At 42.5% G+C, this 17834-nt stretch overlaps 1 protein-coding gene across 1 annotated transcript in view; it reads right to left on the reverse strand.

Annotated features, from left to right (window-relative positions):
* Nucleotides 1–10581: 10581 nt before the first annotated feature.
* The window catches only part of SLC2A13 (solute carrier family 2 (facilitated glucose transporter), member 13), a gene marked incomplete at its 5' end in the record, with an annotated part of 111664 nt that continues 104411 nt past the window's right edge, over nt 10582–17834 (reverse strand). Inside the window, 3 exons of the mRNA XM_009071059.1 lie at nt 10582–10808; nt 11948–12100; nt 12228–12349. Of these exons, the coding sequence (XP_009069307.1) occupies nt 10582–10808; nt 11948–12100; nt 12228–12349 (502 nt within the window). The remainder of the gene's footprint in view (nt 10809–11947; nt 12101–12227; nt 12350–17834) is intronic.

Below are 17834 nucleotides of genomic sequence, written 5' to 3' on the forward strand. Positions count from 1 at the left end.
TCTCAGTGGTTTCTTTTTGTACTGTTGCATTTATTGTTTTGGGTTTTTTTCTATTAAATTGTATTTCTGATTTGGGGTCTCTCACTGATTTGCTTTCAAACCAGCACACAATGAGTGAGACTTTATTACTGATCATACAGGGGGGAGAAGGGGCAATAGGAGAGCCAGAAACAGGAAAGGGGAAAGTAAGCAAGATTTGAGATGCAAAAGCAGAGATAGTCACCACCATGGATCCAGCGGCGCTCTGATGAACAGCAGTCATCTTTTCTTCAGCAGCGGGTGCACACACAGAGTCTCACGATGTTGGGCCCTTTTTACAGGACTCTGCCAGGGTGCTGATTAGTCAACTTCCCTTGAGTTGCTGGGTCAGCACACAGCGATTCCCAGCGCAGGCACACTAAAGTTTCCTCAGAAGTGTCCTGGGGAAGTTGTGGTCTGGGTGCAGCTAGAGATTACTTCCTTTATTCTGGGATGGCAGACAGTAGAGTCCTGTTATCTCCTGGGACAGCTGCTGCAGCTGGAGATTTACATGGACAGTGGAATTTCCCTTTCCTGGGAAAGTTGCAGTTTGGTGGCAGCTGGAGATTTATGGTGGACAGTGGAGTCCTGTTATCTCCTGGGAAAGTTGCTGCAGTTAGAGGTTTACAGTTGCTTGCTGTTTCCTGTGCTTTTAGTCCAGCCAGAGCTAGAGGTATCCTGTTTTCCAGACCAGCTATGGCAAGAGGTATAGACAGAATTTCCTGGTTTTCATTTTCCTTCTGCAAGCTCAGCAAGCTTTGAGGCAAACAACGAGTACTTTGCTGCACAACAAGCTGTCAAAGCCAGGCAATGTTGAAACAAACATTTCTTAAAGGTCCCTTACAGATACACTGTCTTATCAGATATCCTGAACAATGAAGCAGCTCACTGGGAGCTGTCAGACAGGGTTTGATGCCACTGCATCATGAAAAGATTAAAACAAGCACAAATTTCACAGTGAAGCTTACTTCAAGGCACCACTTCCCAGCGGAGATCCAACCACCTGCTGCAGGCCACAACTAACTGCCACATTAGGGGTGGGGAAGTCATCTGGCATTTGCAGGATGGCACCTTACCTGACTGCCAACAACCTCCTCTTTGCAGCTACAGCTATGCTAAGTGACCCTGAGTGAAGCTGCAGATGGAAAATCTGTCCATGGGATTTGATGACAGCTGGTTGGGGACGTGTGGGTCTCACCAGCCTCAGCTGTGGAAATGGCTTTGGGAAGGAAAGGCTGCCGGGCTGGGAAGTCTACAAATGCCACAGCTCTGTCCAAGGGGACCAGAGACATGTGTACAACAGGTCAGGTGGGGGTGGCAACAGCCCCGAGCAAACACAGGTCAGCTGTGCTGCAGCTGCCTGTTCAGAACCTGGACCGAATGCTTAGCCTGGTGGACTCTGAACCAATTCATGCCCCTCTCTGGTGTTTCTGGGCATGCTGGGGGCCTGTGTGACACTGCCAGGGTGCTGCTGTCCCCTCTCACGCTCCAGAAGCTTCACTGTGCTGCTCCCTCGGGACACTCATGGACACTGCAGCTTCTGGTGGGGACCTCATCCTCAGAACACCGAGAAGACCCTTTCATCAGGGAGCTGGGGATGATGATGAACTACACCAGTAACATAGAATCAGGGAGATAGTGAGGACTATAAGAGGAGCTCCTCACTATCTCCCTGATATATATAGAAAGTTGAATACTAAGCCAATGAATCTGAGTCCTGGAAAAAAACTCACCTTTCAGAGATTTAAACCATTCAGCCTGCTGCATCCTCAGCCCAGTGCCCATCTTCTGACTTTGCTTCCCTCCACGCAGGACAGCTTGACTCTGTCCCATCATCACACAGTGGTGTGTGTGTGGCAGAGACACATGGCCCTACACACACCTCACTAACTCTCCTCCATTCCTTGTGCCCTACTTCCTCCCTCCAGTCCCTCCTTGGGATTTGCTCCTTGCTCTTTCTGCCCAAGTTGCCTTGGCAACCTGATCCAAACTCAGTTCCACAAATCACCTTGGTTATGGAGTACAGCTAATCCAGCCCTCTCTGCCCTCAAACTGCTCATGTATCTCCAACCACCTCCTTGATGGACCCCCAACCCTCACTGCTCCTTCAAGCATGGACCTTCCCTGCCTCTCCAGACCCCTTTCACCACATTTAATGATATTTAAGTAACTCTTTCCAATGAGGATGGATATGATTCACTCTGAAAGAGGGGAGGTCTTCATTTTCCCTTCTCACACCTGAGCCCCCCCCAGTAATGCACTCCCTGGCACCAGAGCACTGCAGCTTACACTCCTTACACTGTGTGCAACTCCTGCATCCTTATAAGGATCTGTTTATTCAGCATGATCTTCTAAAGAATGATCCACACAACAGAGCTTGCTTGGAAGCTTTTCATTCCTGCCCCTCTTTCTACCTGCAGTAAAATGTACGTGAGCCTCTCCCTGTGTGGTGAAGGTGTCAGTGTCTTACAAGGCTGTGGGCAGGTCGTTTCAGATGTGTGCTCCTCTTTCTTCCTTCATACAATATGCATCTCACTGCTCTGTAGAAGAGCTCTCTGCTTCTCTTTTTGGCATTATGGATTATATCTGAGCTTTCATGGGATATCACAGTACCTAAAATTAGACTGTGCTAGCTAAGGTCTTACACATCAGAAAACCTGATGGATTCTCGTATCCTCCCAAAACCCAGACCTCAAAAACCTCTCATAAGAGTAACCAAACTAACCCTCCACCTCCCTCCACATTTTTCTGTCAAAATTAAGACGCATAAACTAACTTCTGATAGTTCCACAGTTAACTCTTAAAAGGCAAAAGCTTTCCAAACTTCGGGTCTATGCAGAGCATCTCAATTACTCACACACACAGAGGTTACCAGGCAGGTCACACATGTTAAACAAGCAAGTGAAAACCTGCTGTGGAGACCAGGGAAGAAACAGCCCCAGGATGAGACTGATGCTTCTGCTTATGGCAAATGTGTGTGACTATTTCCCCATAGACTTCAGCTGGTTGTTTGATCGGCTGAATGTGTTGGTCTCTCCATCAGGAGATGGGTTGAGATGCCATTCATTTTGGGTCAAGAAAATGTGCTGGAAGAGAAACTGCAGCCAGCTGAAGCACCTGAGCACATTCATGCAGGAGCTCTGCATGGGGCAGCTGGAGGGACACCAGCTCAGGGGATGGATATCAGTGGCAGGTCTCTTCAACCAGCCCAGTGCAACTCAGCAGGTGACCACCAAGTTCAGAGAAAAGGGTCTTTTTTATGTACTTACATTTAAGTTCCCCACTTACTTCCTACAAACTGGATCAGCCTTGAGAACAAGCAATTCATGCCATGTGCAAAGCAGAGGCTGCACAGCCCTGTATGGATGACTCTAGTCTGGATAGAGAACCACCCAGCTATGATGCCAGGGGAGCTGATCTTGAAAACACTCACAAAGATTTGGAGCAAGTTGGTACAGCCTGCAGTTCAGGTTTAATAGGTTCTACAGGTGGCAGACTGCATTTGGCAAAAGCCAATCCATAGTTGTCCTGCGATAGTAGCTGGAGCAGAGGGAAATGGAGAAGGCAAAAAGAAATGGAGTATTTGACAGCAGAGCCACCAGGTTTTTATTATCCCACAAAGCTGCCATGTGGTTTTGGTGACAAGTAATCTGAACCACAGTCACTCAACACCTTTGTAAGCACTGTCAACCAGAAAACTAAAAACATAAGCTGTCAGTGCACAATGATTAGCTTCCTCATTCCCCTCCTGGAGATAAGTACCACCACACACACAGGATTGCTGAGCAGTCTCCCACTGCCAGCATCTTACCATTGGCTGGGAACTCTCTGCATCCTGACCAAAAGGCTACAGCTCTGTCAGAATCAAATCCGGATCTCACAAGGATTTGATTGTGGAACCTGAGGTAGGCAGAGGTAACAGAACCAACTTCCACTTGGTCTAGTGGGTGTGATTCCTCTGGAGCCCTGGGGAGTGCAGCCAGGGCAGTCCCCAGCACACCACAGCCATGCTCATGCTGCATCACACTGATTCAAGCAATTTTCTTAACAAAACACATAAGAGTTAGGTCATTTCCCCATTATAAAATAGCACATCTTGCTCTTTGCCCAGTTGATAATCAAGTCTGACAGTATAAATTGCTTTCAGCAAACTGGTCTGTTTGGGCAGGGGACACTGCAAACCCACAGGGGGACATCAGGACAGTTGGCAGCTCTGCCTAGCTGCATTCAGCTTTTCAAACAAATCCTCCAGAAAGGAATGAGCACTTACCTGGTGTACCATCATCACAGAACCACTCTCTGATTTGAAACACACCATATTAAGATCACCTTTGAAGATATTCTTACCCTTCACTTATTTCAGGCAAGTCCATGTCCTGTTTGAGCTCCTTTTGCTGAGCAATGAAATATTGCAACTCTAAAAGACAACCCGAACACCCAGAAAAAGGAAACTTTGAGAGAGATTCTGTAATTAATATCTCACCTTTTATTTTGTTCATTTACACTTCTGGCACTGACAATTTTTTGAAGATATTTATTTTTATGTAAAGACCAAACTTCATTAAAGCAATCAGAACAGAAGTCAATTAAATAATTTTACATAACTTAAGTTTTCGAAAATGTACAACACTTTCATACATTATAGGCTTGACTGGTTGCAAATGGAAATGGCACAAGTTTGACATGGTTAAGGAATGACTTGGACAACCCAACAATTAGTTTTGCCAAAACCTGTTTTGTACTGAATAGCGTAACATGCGCCCAGGGATTACAGTGTGCCTCATGGCACTGTGTGCGTGTTAGTATTCAGCATGGAATTACTACTCTCAATTTGGTCTCCAATAATGCCTCAAATATTCTTCATGGCACTTGTCACACAAAGCTAACTGTTTTGTAGAGGAGTGAGATTCACGATGGAAACCAGAGACACGACTCGTGCCACTTCCCAGCACTGTCCCGGACCAGCAGGACACTGAGCACATGGAGAATATCAATTTCACAGGGACCACTCAAACACTTCCAATCAAGCAGGCAGTGGTGTGCACTAGGCAGGGCCTGCAGTGTGACGCAGCATCCCAGCACCATGAAACCGTCTCCTTACACACCTGTGAGCATCCATGAAGTTTCTCCTGCAGAAGTCACGATGATGGTCATACATTCAGTCCTCTCCAAAGTCTGTGTAATGTTTAAGGCAGCAAGAGAAATTTGCCTTTATTTTAACACTTCAGAAGCAGATGGTTCCTTCAGAAATCGGTGGACGATACCCATAACCATCACGCCCCTTATTTATATAAACGCGATGAAAGGCCAAAGCAAATTCTGACACAATGTTTCTCAACGAAACAGAGAAATGTGACTGAACCAGAGTTGAAGCTGTAAAATTACATGTGCCAGATCATTCACATGTAACATACTGTCTAGGGACAATGTGAAAAAGCAGGGATTTAGATGAAGTCTGAATTCTCGAGGCCTTGATGCTCATGAAACTTCCCCTGGCATGAGTGAGCTCTAATGACGCTGACGAGTGAGCACCTCTGAGGAGAGGTGAGTAGGATTAAAAACATGCTGCTGGTTCACACTAACAGGTCATTGTGGCTAAAGTGTAGTCTCATATACAGAACTCTGCAACACTATTAACACCCATTTACAAAACACTACAGTGATGGTTATTGGCACATAAAAAACTTCTCTATATGAAAACATACACAAAATAGATAAGAACTGCCTTTTTTTTTTTCAGACTTTTAAAATCCATATATAGTTGCCTTTGAGGAGTTTTAACCCCCAGTATCACAAACAACAATATTTCTTTAACAATGTTCACCTAGAATTTTACTGTGCTGACATTTGTAACACTGCCACAATCTAGACCACTTGTGGATTATGCTTAACTGTACTGTACACAAGGTGATGAAGATCGATAGAAAACCACTAAGATTTTTGCACAAAAATATGACTTGTTAAAATCCAGAGAACGATTGAGTCACTTTATAGGCAGCAGCTACATGTAAGCTGTAAATGTTACCCGCAATAAAAACACATTTTGCCATAAAGCACATATTGTGGCATTATCTGCTTCTGGCCTGGTACACACACAAAGCTTGATTTTCTTCCCAATGCAGAGGAATGGGTTTGGTTAGTTTGACTCAGAAAAAAAGTGCACACATACTTTATTCTCTGAAGTGCTTTACAGAACTGTCTCTTCTGCTTTGATTTCTACCCCGAGATCTCTCTGTGCTGTGAAGACTCTTTCACAGTGGTGATGTTTGGCTAACAAAGCCTCTTATGCAAGTAGAGGCAAAATTTCAAGACCATGTTAGAAAAGCATTGATGCTGAGAAGTAGAAAGCTGGGTATAAAGCTGAGAAGCACAGGATCTATCTTTTAGTAGCCCACTGCATGCCTGTGGGACTGCACTCAATACCCCCCTGGCCTAAGGAAAGACCCTTGGCTCGGGGCCCATGAAGGCCAAAACTTCTCTCCAGTGCTCAGCCCAAGTGACTAGAAAGGGCAAAAGAGATTTCACTGAGGAAAGAAGTACTAGCTTTGCCAACTCCATTGCCACAACCTCACCTCACTTGTGCTTCTTCCCCCTTAGTCTGCCAGCATCCCCAGCCTATCCACAGGACAAGCACAGGCCCTTGACCTCACCATCCTTATCCCACACGGGAGACAAATCAGGGACTGCTCCTGTTGGCTACAGCACCTGCCTCCACTGGAACACGGCTTTGTAGAGCTTTTGATGCAGCATTTCTTTCTTCTCCCCTCCCAACCCTAACTCCTACGTAAGTGAAACCCTTCATTTATCAACTCATGCAAAAATAAGTTGGTGTTGGAACAATGGTCCCTATGGTGTATCCTTTATTGTCCCACTTTCTGCCAGGGTTGTCGCTGCAACTCTTAAGGGAGCAACGTCTACAAGAGTGACCTATCCAAGGTGCCTGCATGGACATGCAACTTCAGCCCTTCAAACAAGTCCTGGGCCTTGCTTTGACTATGCATCTATTTTCAAAACAGGTTTGGTTCTCTCATTAAGAAGATCATTTTCATCAACAAAGTGACAAGGGAAAGAAACAAGTGGCCGATTATCTCACCCCCCACACACTTGTGAATTTCAACATGGTGAACAAACTATTATATGTGAATTAACATGAACTAAATTTTAAAGTATTAAAAATGCATCAGGGCTTGTTTCTTCTATACTTGTTGTTAGCCCACAACATGTAGAGTCAGTAGATAAATCAGAATTAAAATTTCTCAAATTGTAGTGTATAACCAACATGCCCAACTCTACCAGCAGTATCACTCCAGCATTCCTGATGCACAAATTCCTGAATTAACTGTGCAGTCCTTGTGAGGAAACAATTTCACATCTTCAGCAGAAAGCTTTCAATAAACAAATATTGTGCTTAGACATATTATTTATGCTACTTCATAAATTAAACTCTTGCAATAAGAAATTATTCAGTTACACCGTATTTTTATTCTTTTATCTGGAATGTCACTAAGTCTACCTTTAGCAAAAATCTCTTGAAACTTAAAATACGCATAAATATAAAAAAAACTTCGCAAAATAGAAACATTTATCTGATTTTCCTCATAAACTATAAATGTTCACAGATTCTAAAAATAAAACCCTAATTGATTAAGATTAATTTGAAGTGTCTGACCTCATTTTTATTACACATGATGCTTGGTAGTAGGTTCAGTGTTGCTAAGGTACAGAATGCTGTCTTGGTGTAAAGCAACACTAAAAGGAAGACTTAAATCCAGCTCTCTGGGCATGAAAGGGGGAGGGACAACAAGAAGCCAATATAATTTGCACCCTCATAGCCAGTAGCAATGAGGAATAAATCATACATTGCCTGGTGAAAAAGGGCATGGGATACAAACCTTGACAAAACTGTTTTCAGTAAAGTCAAACTTGTTGCGTGAGAAAACAAGCTCAGTGCTGTATGCAACTGAGTGCCACTTTTGGGAACATCCATGAAACAAGGCTGGCAGAGAGAGATGGTCTTCTGCTGCTAAAAGGCCCCAGCACTGCCTGCAAAACAGAAGAGGCTGACCTTGTGACAGAGATCTTTCCAGTGACTTTCCTTGGTTAAGCCAAATAATTGCAGCAGTTTCCTCTACTTGTGGGCACGAGCGCAATGAAGCTGAGGTCAGCACTAACTCTGGGTCTTGCCTTGCACCCACTGCAGCAAAGCACATCAAGCAAGGGAATGTTCACAGCTGTAAAGGTGAGCGTGGGGTCATCCTTTTGGGGAGATCAGAACTGCAAGTCCCTATCCCCAAAAGCCTCTAAATACCCACTTAAACCTATCAACCACATAAGCACAGGTTGGCTGTTACACACATACACACTGTTCTAGGTAACAAACCTGTTCTGAGTAAAGGTCTTCAAACACGTGTTTTTTGGTTCCAGAAAAAACAAACTTGTCCTCAAAATGATTTTGTTCTGGTCTGTGCAAAGTATCCCTTTTTCTCATTTCAGGTACTGCACCTTCAGTGAAGGTTTCAAAGAGGTGACAGCCTAATGGAGGCATCCCACAGGAGGGGCATTGGTAGATAGGTCTGGAGACCTGAACACTTTCAAAGGTCAGGAGATCTGAGCATTTTCAGCTGCTGGTGCTTGCAAGCATAAAAACATTGTGCGCTTAAAAGGGAGGCAAGATGGAAGGCATGAGAATCCTCTCACGCACAGGAGATGTTCAAGGTTGAGCTGCTCTTTGCAATGACTCATTTGAAATTCCCTTTGTCCACTGTGTTTCCCCTTTTAGACCCAGTCAAGTCACAGAAGGATGCTTTAAAATGTTTTCTTTCCAAAAAAGTATTTCTTTGATTAACAAAGTAAAAAAAGAAAACAAAATACACCCAATCCCTGAAGGTCAATAATGGGAGAGTAGGAACTCCCCCCATAGATCACATAACATAATGTCAGTTTTTACAACAAAAAACCCTCCACATTATCCAATAAAAATAATTTAGTAACAAAGGTCCAGGCTTGGTCTTGACAGTAATCCGACACTAAAAACATCTTTCAACCCAAGAAAAGCCCCCAAACCAAATCTATAAAGCTAAGGACCCGATGACTTCTTTAATCTTTGCACAATGAAAAACAAACATATTTTTACCAAATAAACAGGCAGCAGCTCATAGGCAGAGGAATTTTTCCACATTCTTTCATGAAACAAATGTTTCAAAGATAAGAATTTGAGTCACTGATGCTTTCAAACTTGTATCTTTGAAAGCTGAAAGCAGTGAGGACAGAGCATGGAAAAAGAAATAACATAATATTTTTATGTAGCTGCAGAAAATTCGATTTGCCAAGGCAAGCAATCACGGCAGGCAAATAAAATACCATCCATATTTTCATTACCATGCTAAAGACAGCCAAGTTGATTTTTGTGCCTGACATTTTCTTGACAAGTTTGCAATGCTTCAGTAAGGCAATTAATACGAGACGTAGGCCTCTGCCCATTGCTAATACTGCTCTTTAGATCCAGCAAGTCACTGCTTGACTAAGGACATTTGAAGGAAAAATGTGCTGGGAGTCGTTTACTCTGCACATATGGAGATAAACTGAAGGCAATATTTATTCACGAGCTAAAGGCGCAGGAGGGATCACCGCTGTGCATTCAGCAGCACGAACCCTCTCCCCTCCTCCTCCTTCTTTTAGCTAACATTATCTTGTGTTCAAAACTAGGCACAAACCAATACGTTCAAATGCAAAAAAGGAAAGCAAATATGATTTTCTTCTAACCGAAGCCTCTATGTGTACCTAGCAATATACACCAGTTCATTTGTACACGTGGCCACATACTGAGCTCTCTTTTCCTGCTGTCAGTAGTTAATTTTGGCAGTTTCTCTCACAAATGCTGTAGTGTGTACTCAAGAGCAGCAGTGGGTAGATAACCTGGTGTAGCACAGACACACATCACCCCAGTGAACCTCCATCCACGGGGTGTATGGCTCTTGACTTGTGATAAATAACAAGGGGCATTCTCTTAGGGTAAATTTGGGAAGTGTCCCTTCTGATGGATATTAGCAGATATTTGTATTTTCCCAATCAGTTAAGCCTTTTAAATGGTTACTGCTGCAGCAGCTTATGCATTCGTCCTTCATTGTACTGCACAGCAGAGCTACTTCCTAGGCTGCTACAGGATGGGGATCCGACAGCTGTCAGCTGTTTTCTGATTAGACACTCAGTTATTTTATCTTTTGTCAGTATGGAAGGACAGTCCCTGACCATCCAGGATAGCCCTCTGCATTCATCTGGTACAGTGCACCCTACTAAGTACCTGGGGATGGCACAGCACGGCGCACACTTGGTAAAGTCACATAATTGTGGGATTCAATCTCTTTTGGAAGCCATTGCCTTTAGTTATCAAGAAAACACTAGCATATTGAATTTCCTCCCAAATAGAGCATTTTTGAACATGAAGGCATTTTTAACTACATAGTAGGAAGGAGAACCAGACCAGAAGCAGGGCAGTGAGGTCATCAGAGAGCTGCTTTTCCCCCAGAAGGCTTTTAAATTATTAAATACATCAGCAGCTGAAAATTATTCCACATCAGAAGCATCATTGTCAGAAAGATGGTAATTACTTCCCTTCACCCGAATATACTCGATATACCTCCCTTCATCAGAATCTGACATACCACATGTACATAGCCTGTTTTCAAACAAAGATTCAATTTCCTCTAGTTTTTTGCCTTTAGTCTCGGGCAGGCAGCCGTAGATGAAAACTAGTCCCAAGGCAGCAAACCCTGCGTAGAGGAAGAAGGCTCCTGCAAAGTAAAACAATTGGCAGAGTCAGTCACAGAGGTTCCCACCCCTCCTCTGCACCAGAGCAGAGGGAGTGACAGGAGCATCAGGCTACAGAATCAAAAGAGTGTGTGAAAGCAAAGGCTGGAGTGGCACAGTTACAACAATGAGCTGTGGGTGTAGGAGCAGGATGCTTAATTGCACCATTCCTCAACAAAGTAAATTAGCAAAAGCAATTTCAAGTCACATGAAAGATAATAATACACATCCTTTCTGGGCAAGTCGTTCTGCTGTTAAAATAAACAGCAATTAGACAATTGAATGCCCAAAATAAAAAAAAACAGATGTAAAAGGCAAGAGCTTTCTTAGTTTATCTTGACAGTGAAAGACACATTAAGATAACTCCTCAAAATGAGAAACTACAGCAAAAGAATGAGTCAGGATATGAATAATGCTTATGACTCTTGCACCTAATTATTATTGAAAAGTTCTCTGTTGAGACAATTAGTTTTAAGAAAGAGCTCCTTCCTGTCCACAAACCACCATACCTCGGGGGGCTGAGAAGGTACCAAAGGACCAACAAACATCTACCTGCCATGTATTGCAACTGGTGACTCAAAGGAATGACAAGCAGAGCTGAAAGGCTCCGTACTAGTAATGATGTGAAGGTCACATCAACTCCCTGGCAGCTTAATGCAATTTAAATGACTTGTACTGGAGTGGCTGAGCAGTAATCTGACAAATACCCCACAGGCTCCTGCAGACAGGACTTAATCAACAGCTATATTTCTGCAAAGACCATCTGATATTGGCCTTGGATGCCACCACAAACTGGAAAACTGCAGCAGCTGTCTCCTTAAATGGGAATCACATTACTTCATTAAGTGAAAAGTCTGGGTTTTTTTTCCCATCTTCTCTGTCTTAACCAACTGTTTAGGTTCTCAGTTACGGACAGAAATAAATCTTTCTTGTGAAATCTGGACCAAACTCTATGATCCAGGCAGGTTGCATCAGATCTCTAGTCGTAGTAAACCACAGCAGGCTGAGAGCACTGCATTCACAGCTGACATTCCATAGCACAACCAACTGAGGGGCCCAGGACGAGCAGAAAATGTCTGTGCCAAGGGCAGTACTGCACACACGGACACACACTGCTGCTTACCATAGTAGGTCAGGTACTCAGCTGTATGCAGGAACGTCAGGGACACCAGCACATTGAAAACCCAGTTGACTCCAGAAGAACATGCATTCCCGGTACTTCTAGCCCAAAGGGGGTAGATTTCAGAATTGACAGTCCAGGGCATAGGACCCATGCCTACGAATCAGGAAAAAAGATCAATCTCAGTTTAATGGCTGGACTCAAAAGGGAATTTTACATGTGGCCTCACTATGTGACATTTTACAATTGTATAATTTATATGCAAAACTAAATGTTTGCTTACCAGGTGCAAAGAAAACCAAGTACAAAATAAGGCCCAGAAGTGCTGTCCAAGAGTACGGAGTGGGGCAGAAATTGTATGCCCAAAACAAATCTTCCTTTTTGAATACTGTTTCATTTGAACACCTGAAAAATAACACAAAAAAGTTGTACCAAAGAATTTTCAAGGAGATAGGTAAATATAAACATGGTGAGTAATATCTTAGAAAAAGATGACAAATGTACAAGTAAGATAAAAAAAACTTTGTCCCTGTTAATTTATCAAAATCTCTGAGCAAAGTTCTACATTCAGAAACATGTTTTTTCTCAAGTCGGATCTTAAGAGGAGCAATCAGCAGGACATTCCTGAATTTAAACACCTGCCTTGTGTTTACAGATGTCCTTCATACAACTAGTCTTTACTTTGCAAGTGGTGACACCAGAGCCAGCAAGACCACTCACATGTAAACCACACAGTGCAAAAGGAGCTGCAGCTGCAGGAATTCAGGCAAAAGATGCTGCATGCAAAGACTTCAGGCCAAATGGAAGTTAGTCCTTACACCACTGATGAACTAACTATAAGCTGCACGTTTGGGTGTAATCAGTAACGTCTATCGAGTGTGCCAAGGCCAAGTGAAGTCATAAGGAGAAGAGGTGTGGATTTTCTTTTCTTCACAGTGAAGTAGTTCAGAAGAAGGCAGCATTTCTAACTAGCTACTAAAACAAAATATGTCTCTATTACAAGGATTATGTGGAAATTATACTCAAGGAATAGGTATAAAATCAGGTATTTCCCTCTGCTAATAATATAATATATTTTAAAGGAATACTGGCAACTTCATTTATTTTATTTTTTAAAATTAGCATCTGTTTAAAGGGACAAAAAGTCATAAATGTAACTAGAGAAACTTTTTAGCTGCCACCACATCAGTTGCTACAGATGAAAACCCATGTACTTCTGGGAGAGAAGACTTAGGCAGACACTAATCTTTCATATGCAAACAATGTTATTTACTTGAAAAGAAGAAATCACAGAGAGATGAACATCTGCCTAAGTTATGACTTCCAGATCAGCTGAGAGCTTACGTGAAGGATCTGACCCTCTTGGCAGCAGGAAAACCAGAATGAAGATGCCTGCAACGGGTCATAGGTGGGCAACGAGTGGAGAGACAGCAACAGACACCCTGAAATGCTTCAAGGCCTTATCACCATTGCAGTTGACTTTCAAAAGCAAATTCCAAAAAAACACTTCTCCTTTCTATTCAGAGAACAATCAGCCAGCCCCAGGTTGAAGAGGAATGTGCTACTATTTGAAAGATTAATTACTGAACACCCAGTGATCTCACTGTGATCTGCTCAGCCCTTTGTGGCTGCTCATTCTGTGTCTGCCCCACTGGAGTGCTCAGTTACACACCATTTTAACATCACCACTTTTGCTTCTTTTGCTGCTACTCTAATTTCATTTGCAGGTGTTTGTAATGAATACAAGCTGATGAGCATTTTAAAACATCTTGATGCTGAGATGGGTTTCTCCATTCTGCCCAGCCAGATTGGCAGCTCCTCAGAGAGAGTCTCATGCTTTCTCTCGAGCATTACCCGAAACAAAGACATATTTGGTTTATTATCTTGCCTCCATCTCCACGAGCACAAACCAACCTGCTGATTCACACAGACACAACCGCAGGCAGGTCAGCATGTTTCCTTCCCCTGCCATCCTTCCCCAGGTGTGTCCTACTTTCGACAGAGTGGAACACAAATGATACAAGGGAAAACCAGATGTCTCCAAAGCCTCCTATGGCTGAAGCCAGTTATCTATTCTCTGTTGTCTGCCAATAACTGAGAGGAAATTTTGTTGCAAGAAAGCAGATTCAGCGCAATGGAACAGGAAAACCAGCACTTGAGACTGGATTTAATAGAAACCTTGCAGTAATAAACTGTGCTTTGTTTATCCTTCAGCAGTAAACCAGCATGGTACACACAGCAGACGCAAAGACATCTGCATTTGCTGGTGTCTTGCAGTGCTGGGTATGTTCAAAAATAACAGTCCTTCGAGGCGAGAGGTCTGTTCAGGCTCTGTTACCATGCTAATTCTACTGCTACACCACCATGTCTACAAGATGTATTATTTTGCTGAAGAATATATTAATAATCAGTGTATAATGTGCTATCAGATAAAATTCTGAAGTTTGTCTTGCATGAAGGGACCACAACTGATGGAAGGAGATGAGCAGCTACCTCTTGTTTCATAAGCTGAAACACACAGAAGAAAATCATAGAATCGTAGTCTGGTGTGAGTTACAAGGACCTTAAAGATCTAGCTCCAACCCCCCTGCCATGGGCAGGGTCTCCTTCCACTAGGCCAGAACAGTATAAACAGTGAAGACACACCACATCATGTCCTCTGAAATATTGCCAAACCAAAAACATGACAGTGCTACACTGAAAACCTCTCCTGTGAACTTTGGTACATGTTTTCCACAAATAACTTAAGATGCACATCAGTTCTAATTAGCACAAACCTGACCTACCAACTCCTGATACGAAAAACTAGGCTTACTGGAAATAAACCAGAAGAGCAGTAGATTTCTAAATTATGGGCATTATACACTCAGTTTCATAATCACAGAATCCATCCTCTATCAGATATAGTCTGCAGCTCAAAAGAGCTAAAGCTTTACTCCCCATCTCCTTAAATTACCTTCCTATGGCACATAAAAGAAGATAAGAGAAAAGCTGGTGTGGGTGGTCTAAAATGTTATTGCTAATAACAGGAGGATGAAACAGGATAAGACCATTTCCTTGATAATTAATGTACATTTTACAAATACTTGAGCCAGTTTGGCTGTACAATAATTCTGGTGCATGACACTGAAAACCACAGTGAGGGAAATGGTTAGGCATGACATAGCACAGGCAAGTAAGCACAGCACGAGACAGAGACAAATTTGATTTTCTTCTCACATAGTCACTGATTTTTGCTTTGCTGTAGAGTCAGGACTGTGCAGCCCTAAAGATTCAGCTTTTGCAGGGATTAAACATTTCATTCTGAACAGTTCATATATTTTTAATATGAAAGCTGCTGACTTCTCATTGTCTTTTAAGCCCTTCAGAAGCACCTTAAATGGATTTAGATCAAAAGTCTTAAAAGGTCAACATTCAAATCAAGTCAGGCTAAGGAAATTACTTCCGAAGACAATCACTAATGTGATTGTTTGTCTCTGTAAAATGCTTGTTAGAACAAGCATATTTCAAAATTACACATTCTGCTCTGAGATAAACACTTTGATATCAGGCACTGATGGCACAGAAAGTTTTTAGAGCTAATTCAGTTTTGTTAATCCTTCATTTCTTTGAACAACAGTAAAACTACTTAAGGACTGCTCTGGTGCCAGACTTTTGTGCCTGGGTTATAAGATGATGATAATCTACAATTTACCAACTTAGTCTCCAGTGTAACACAAATATATTGGATTTTACAAAAATCTCCTTTAAGGAGATTTTGAAAGTCTCTTGTGTAGTGCTGACTTTTATACCATGCCAGTCCACTGAACAACAGAAATTCAGGCCAAGTTCATTAACTTCTGTTTCCATCTGAAGTCTGGTCATGGAAAGGACAGAGGACCAAAGAGACAATTTAGAGTAGCTGCTTTTTGGACCAAGGAAGACTTTTGTGGAAGATGCTTGGGATCAACTAAGATTATTTATCCTTTATGGCTATTATTTAAGCAATTACTCATCCTGTGGAAGAATCTGGACCTCAACATTCAGGTTAGTTCTCATAACTTCAAGCCCCTCTTCTTCTGCTAAAGATATTCAGTTGCCTGAACAAACCCCTAACTATCTTTAAATTACTTAAAAGACAGAATTTAGCAAGCTACCAGATGAACTGTATAATTAGTGGTAGTCAGACATGTAACCAAGGAGAACTTCGGAAACCGCCTCTACCCTGTCCATCAAGTGGCCTCTCTAATCCACCCATATACCCCCAAAATAGTTACATTAGCACAACCCATACAAACCAGTGAGACCATAAGGTAGTTTCACTATAAATCAGTATATTCTGATTTAAGTAAAAATCCCTGCTTAATTTTTTTATATACACACAGTAAGATGCTATCTAAAGTATCAAGTGAAGTGCAACTCTTGACCTGAAGGTGAACAGATTACTTTAAACCTGACCAATGTCTGAATCAATAATCCCTAAGCTTTCTCACAGTTCCCTAGCTCCTGACTGCCATGCCTCACAAGCTCCATGCCTCTCTGGAGAAGTCTGCATGTATCACTTTGACTTTGTAGCCTACACAGAGAAATAACTCATCCATTAAACCAGATGTTGCTAAAAAAATGCAGACAAAGCTTCTCACACCAGATGATGGCAATTGGGAAAAAACTAAAGTCAGAAAAGAACAGACAGATGCAGCCTTGAAAAACCATTCCCATAAAATTTCATGTGATTCAGCTAGACCTTCATTGCATAAAAATACCGGCAGAGTTTTGGGACACTCATTGAAGCCTTTTGCGATAACTGGCAAAGGGTGTTTTAATATATTAGCACATGCTTCAAAAACATTGAGAAATAGTTTAGTTCACAGCAAGAAAGCAAATTGCACCTCAGCAAATGACTGATGCATCTGTACCTGACTGAAAACCAGCCCTTATCAAGTTGATTCCTCCTGCCACAGGATCTATCCGTCATAACTACAGAGCTGTGGGTGATATCCTGCACGAGAAGGGAAACCGGAGCACTTTAATGGGTGATGGCTATAGCCATTGCTGCTGTTCAAAATATTTCACAAAATCATAAACTAGAGAGACAATGCCAGTTCCTTTCACTAGGCAACACCTTCCATTCCAAGTAAATTTAGTAGCAGCTACCAGAGCTAGAACAATACCAACAGGAAAATTATTCTCCTCAAACCGAATGATTGGCAATTCATACTCTGTATCTGGGAAACAGAAAGCACATATTCAAAGGCAAATCAAATCCAGAAGCTTGGTTGCCTTGCCCATTACAGAGCCAAGGAGTTTAGAGATGCTTTCTTTATTGTGTGTTGTAGGTAAAAACTGAGCAATAGACTACCAAATAACTTAAAACAGGAGCAATACTTCCCCATAACAAATAGTTCTCCAAAATTATTCACATCAAAGGGGTTCTTAACTGTTTGCTGATCTGGATATTCTGGTACGTTTGTAACCACATATTAGTGGATTCTGAAGGATGTACCACACAGCTGCTGTGTCTCTTGCCAAAGGAAGAAGCTCAGCTGTCTGACAGTGCCAGTTAGGACGCTCCTTATCTGTGGGGCTGAGCGAGCAGCTTTGGTGGGATTAGATAACTCTAATCTCCCAATGAAAGAGGTTCAGTTTTGGATTTGTTTCTGGACTGGAGGTTCTTCCTCATACTGCTGTATCCTATTCCTGTCCTCTCAAAGTTCAGCCTACTCCATTACACTTCTTTCATCCTATACTTGTGCCTTCCAAGTCCTGCTGCCCGTTGCTTACAATTTCCCACTCCACTGTCACGTCCTAAGTGTTTCAATACTTTTCATCATATTTACCAGGAGGGGAGAGAGACAAGTCTCTGCTGCTGGCAGAACACTGTCCAACAGGCTTCTCTCATCATCTTTCGCAT

The sequence above is a fragment of the Acanthisitta chloris genome, unplaced genomic scaffold (genome assembly GCF_000695815.1).
Source record: "Acanthisitta chloris isolate BGI_N310 unplaced genomic scaffold, ASM69581v1 scaffold17033, whole genome shotgun sequence".
NCBI lineage: Eukaryota > Metazoa > Chordata > Aves > Passeriformes > Acanthisittidae > Acanthisitta > Acanthisitta chloris.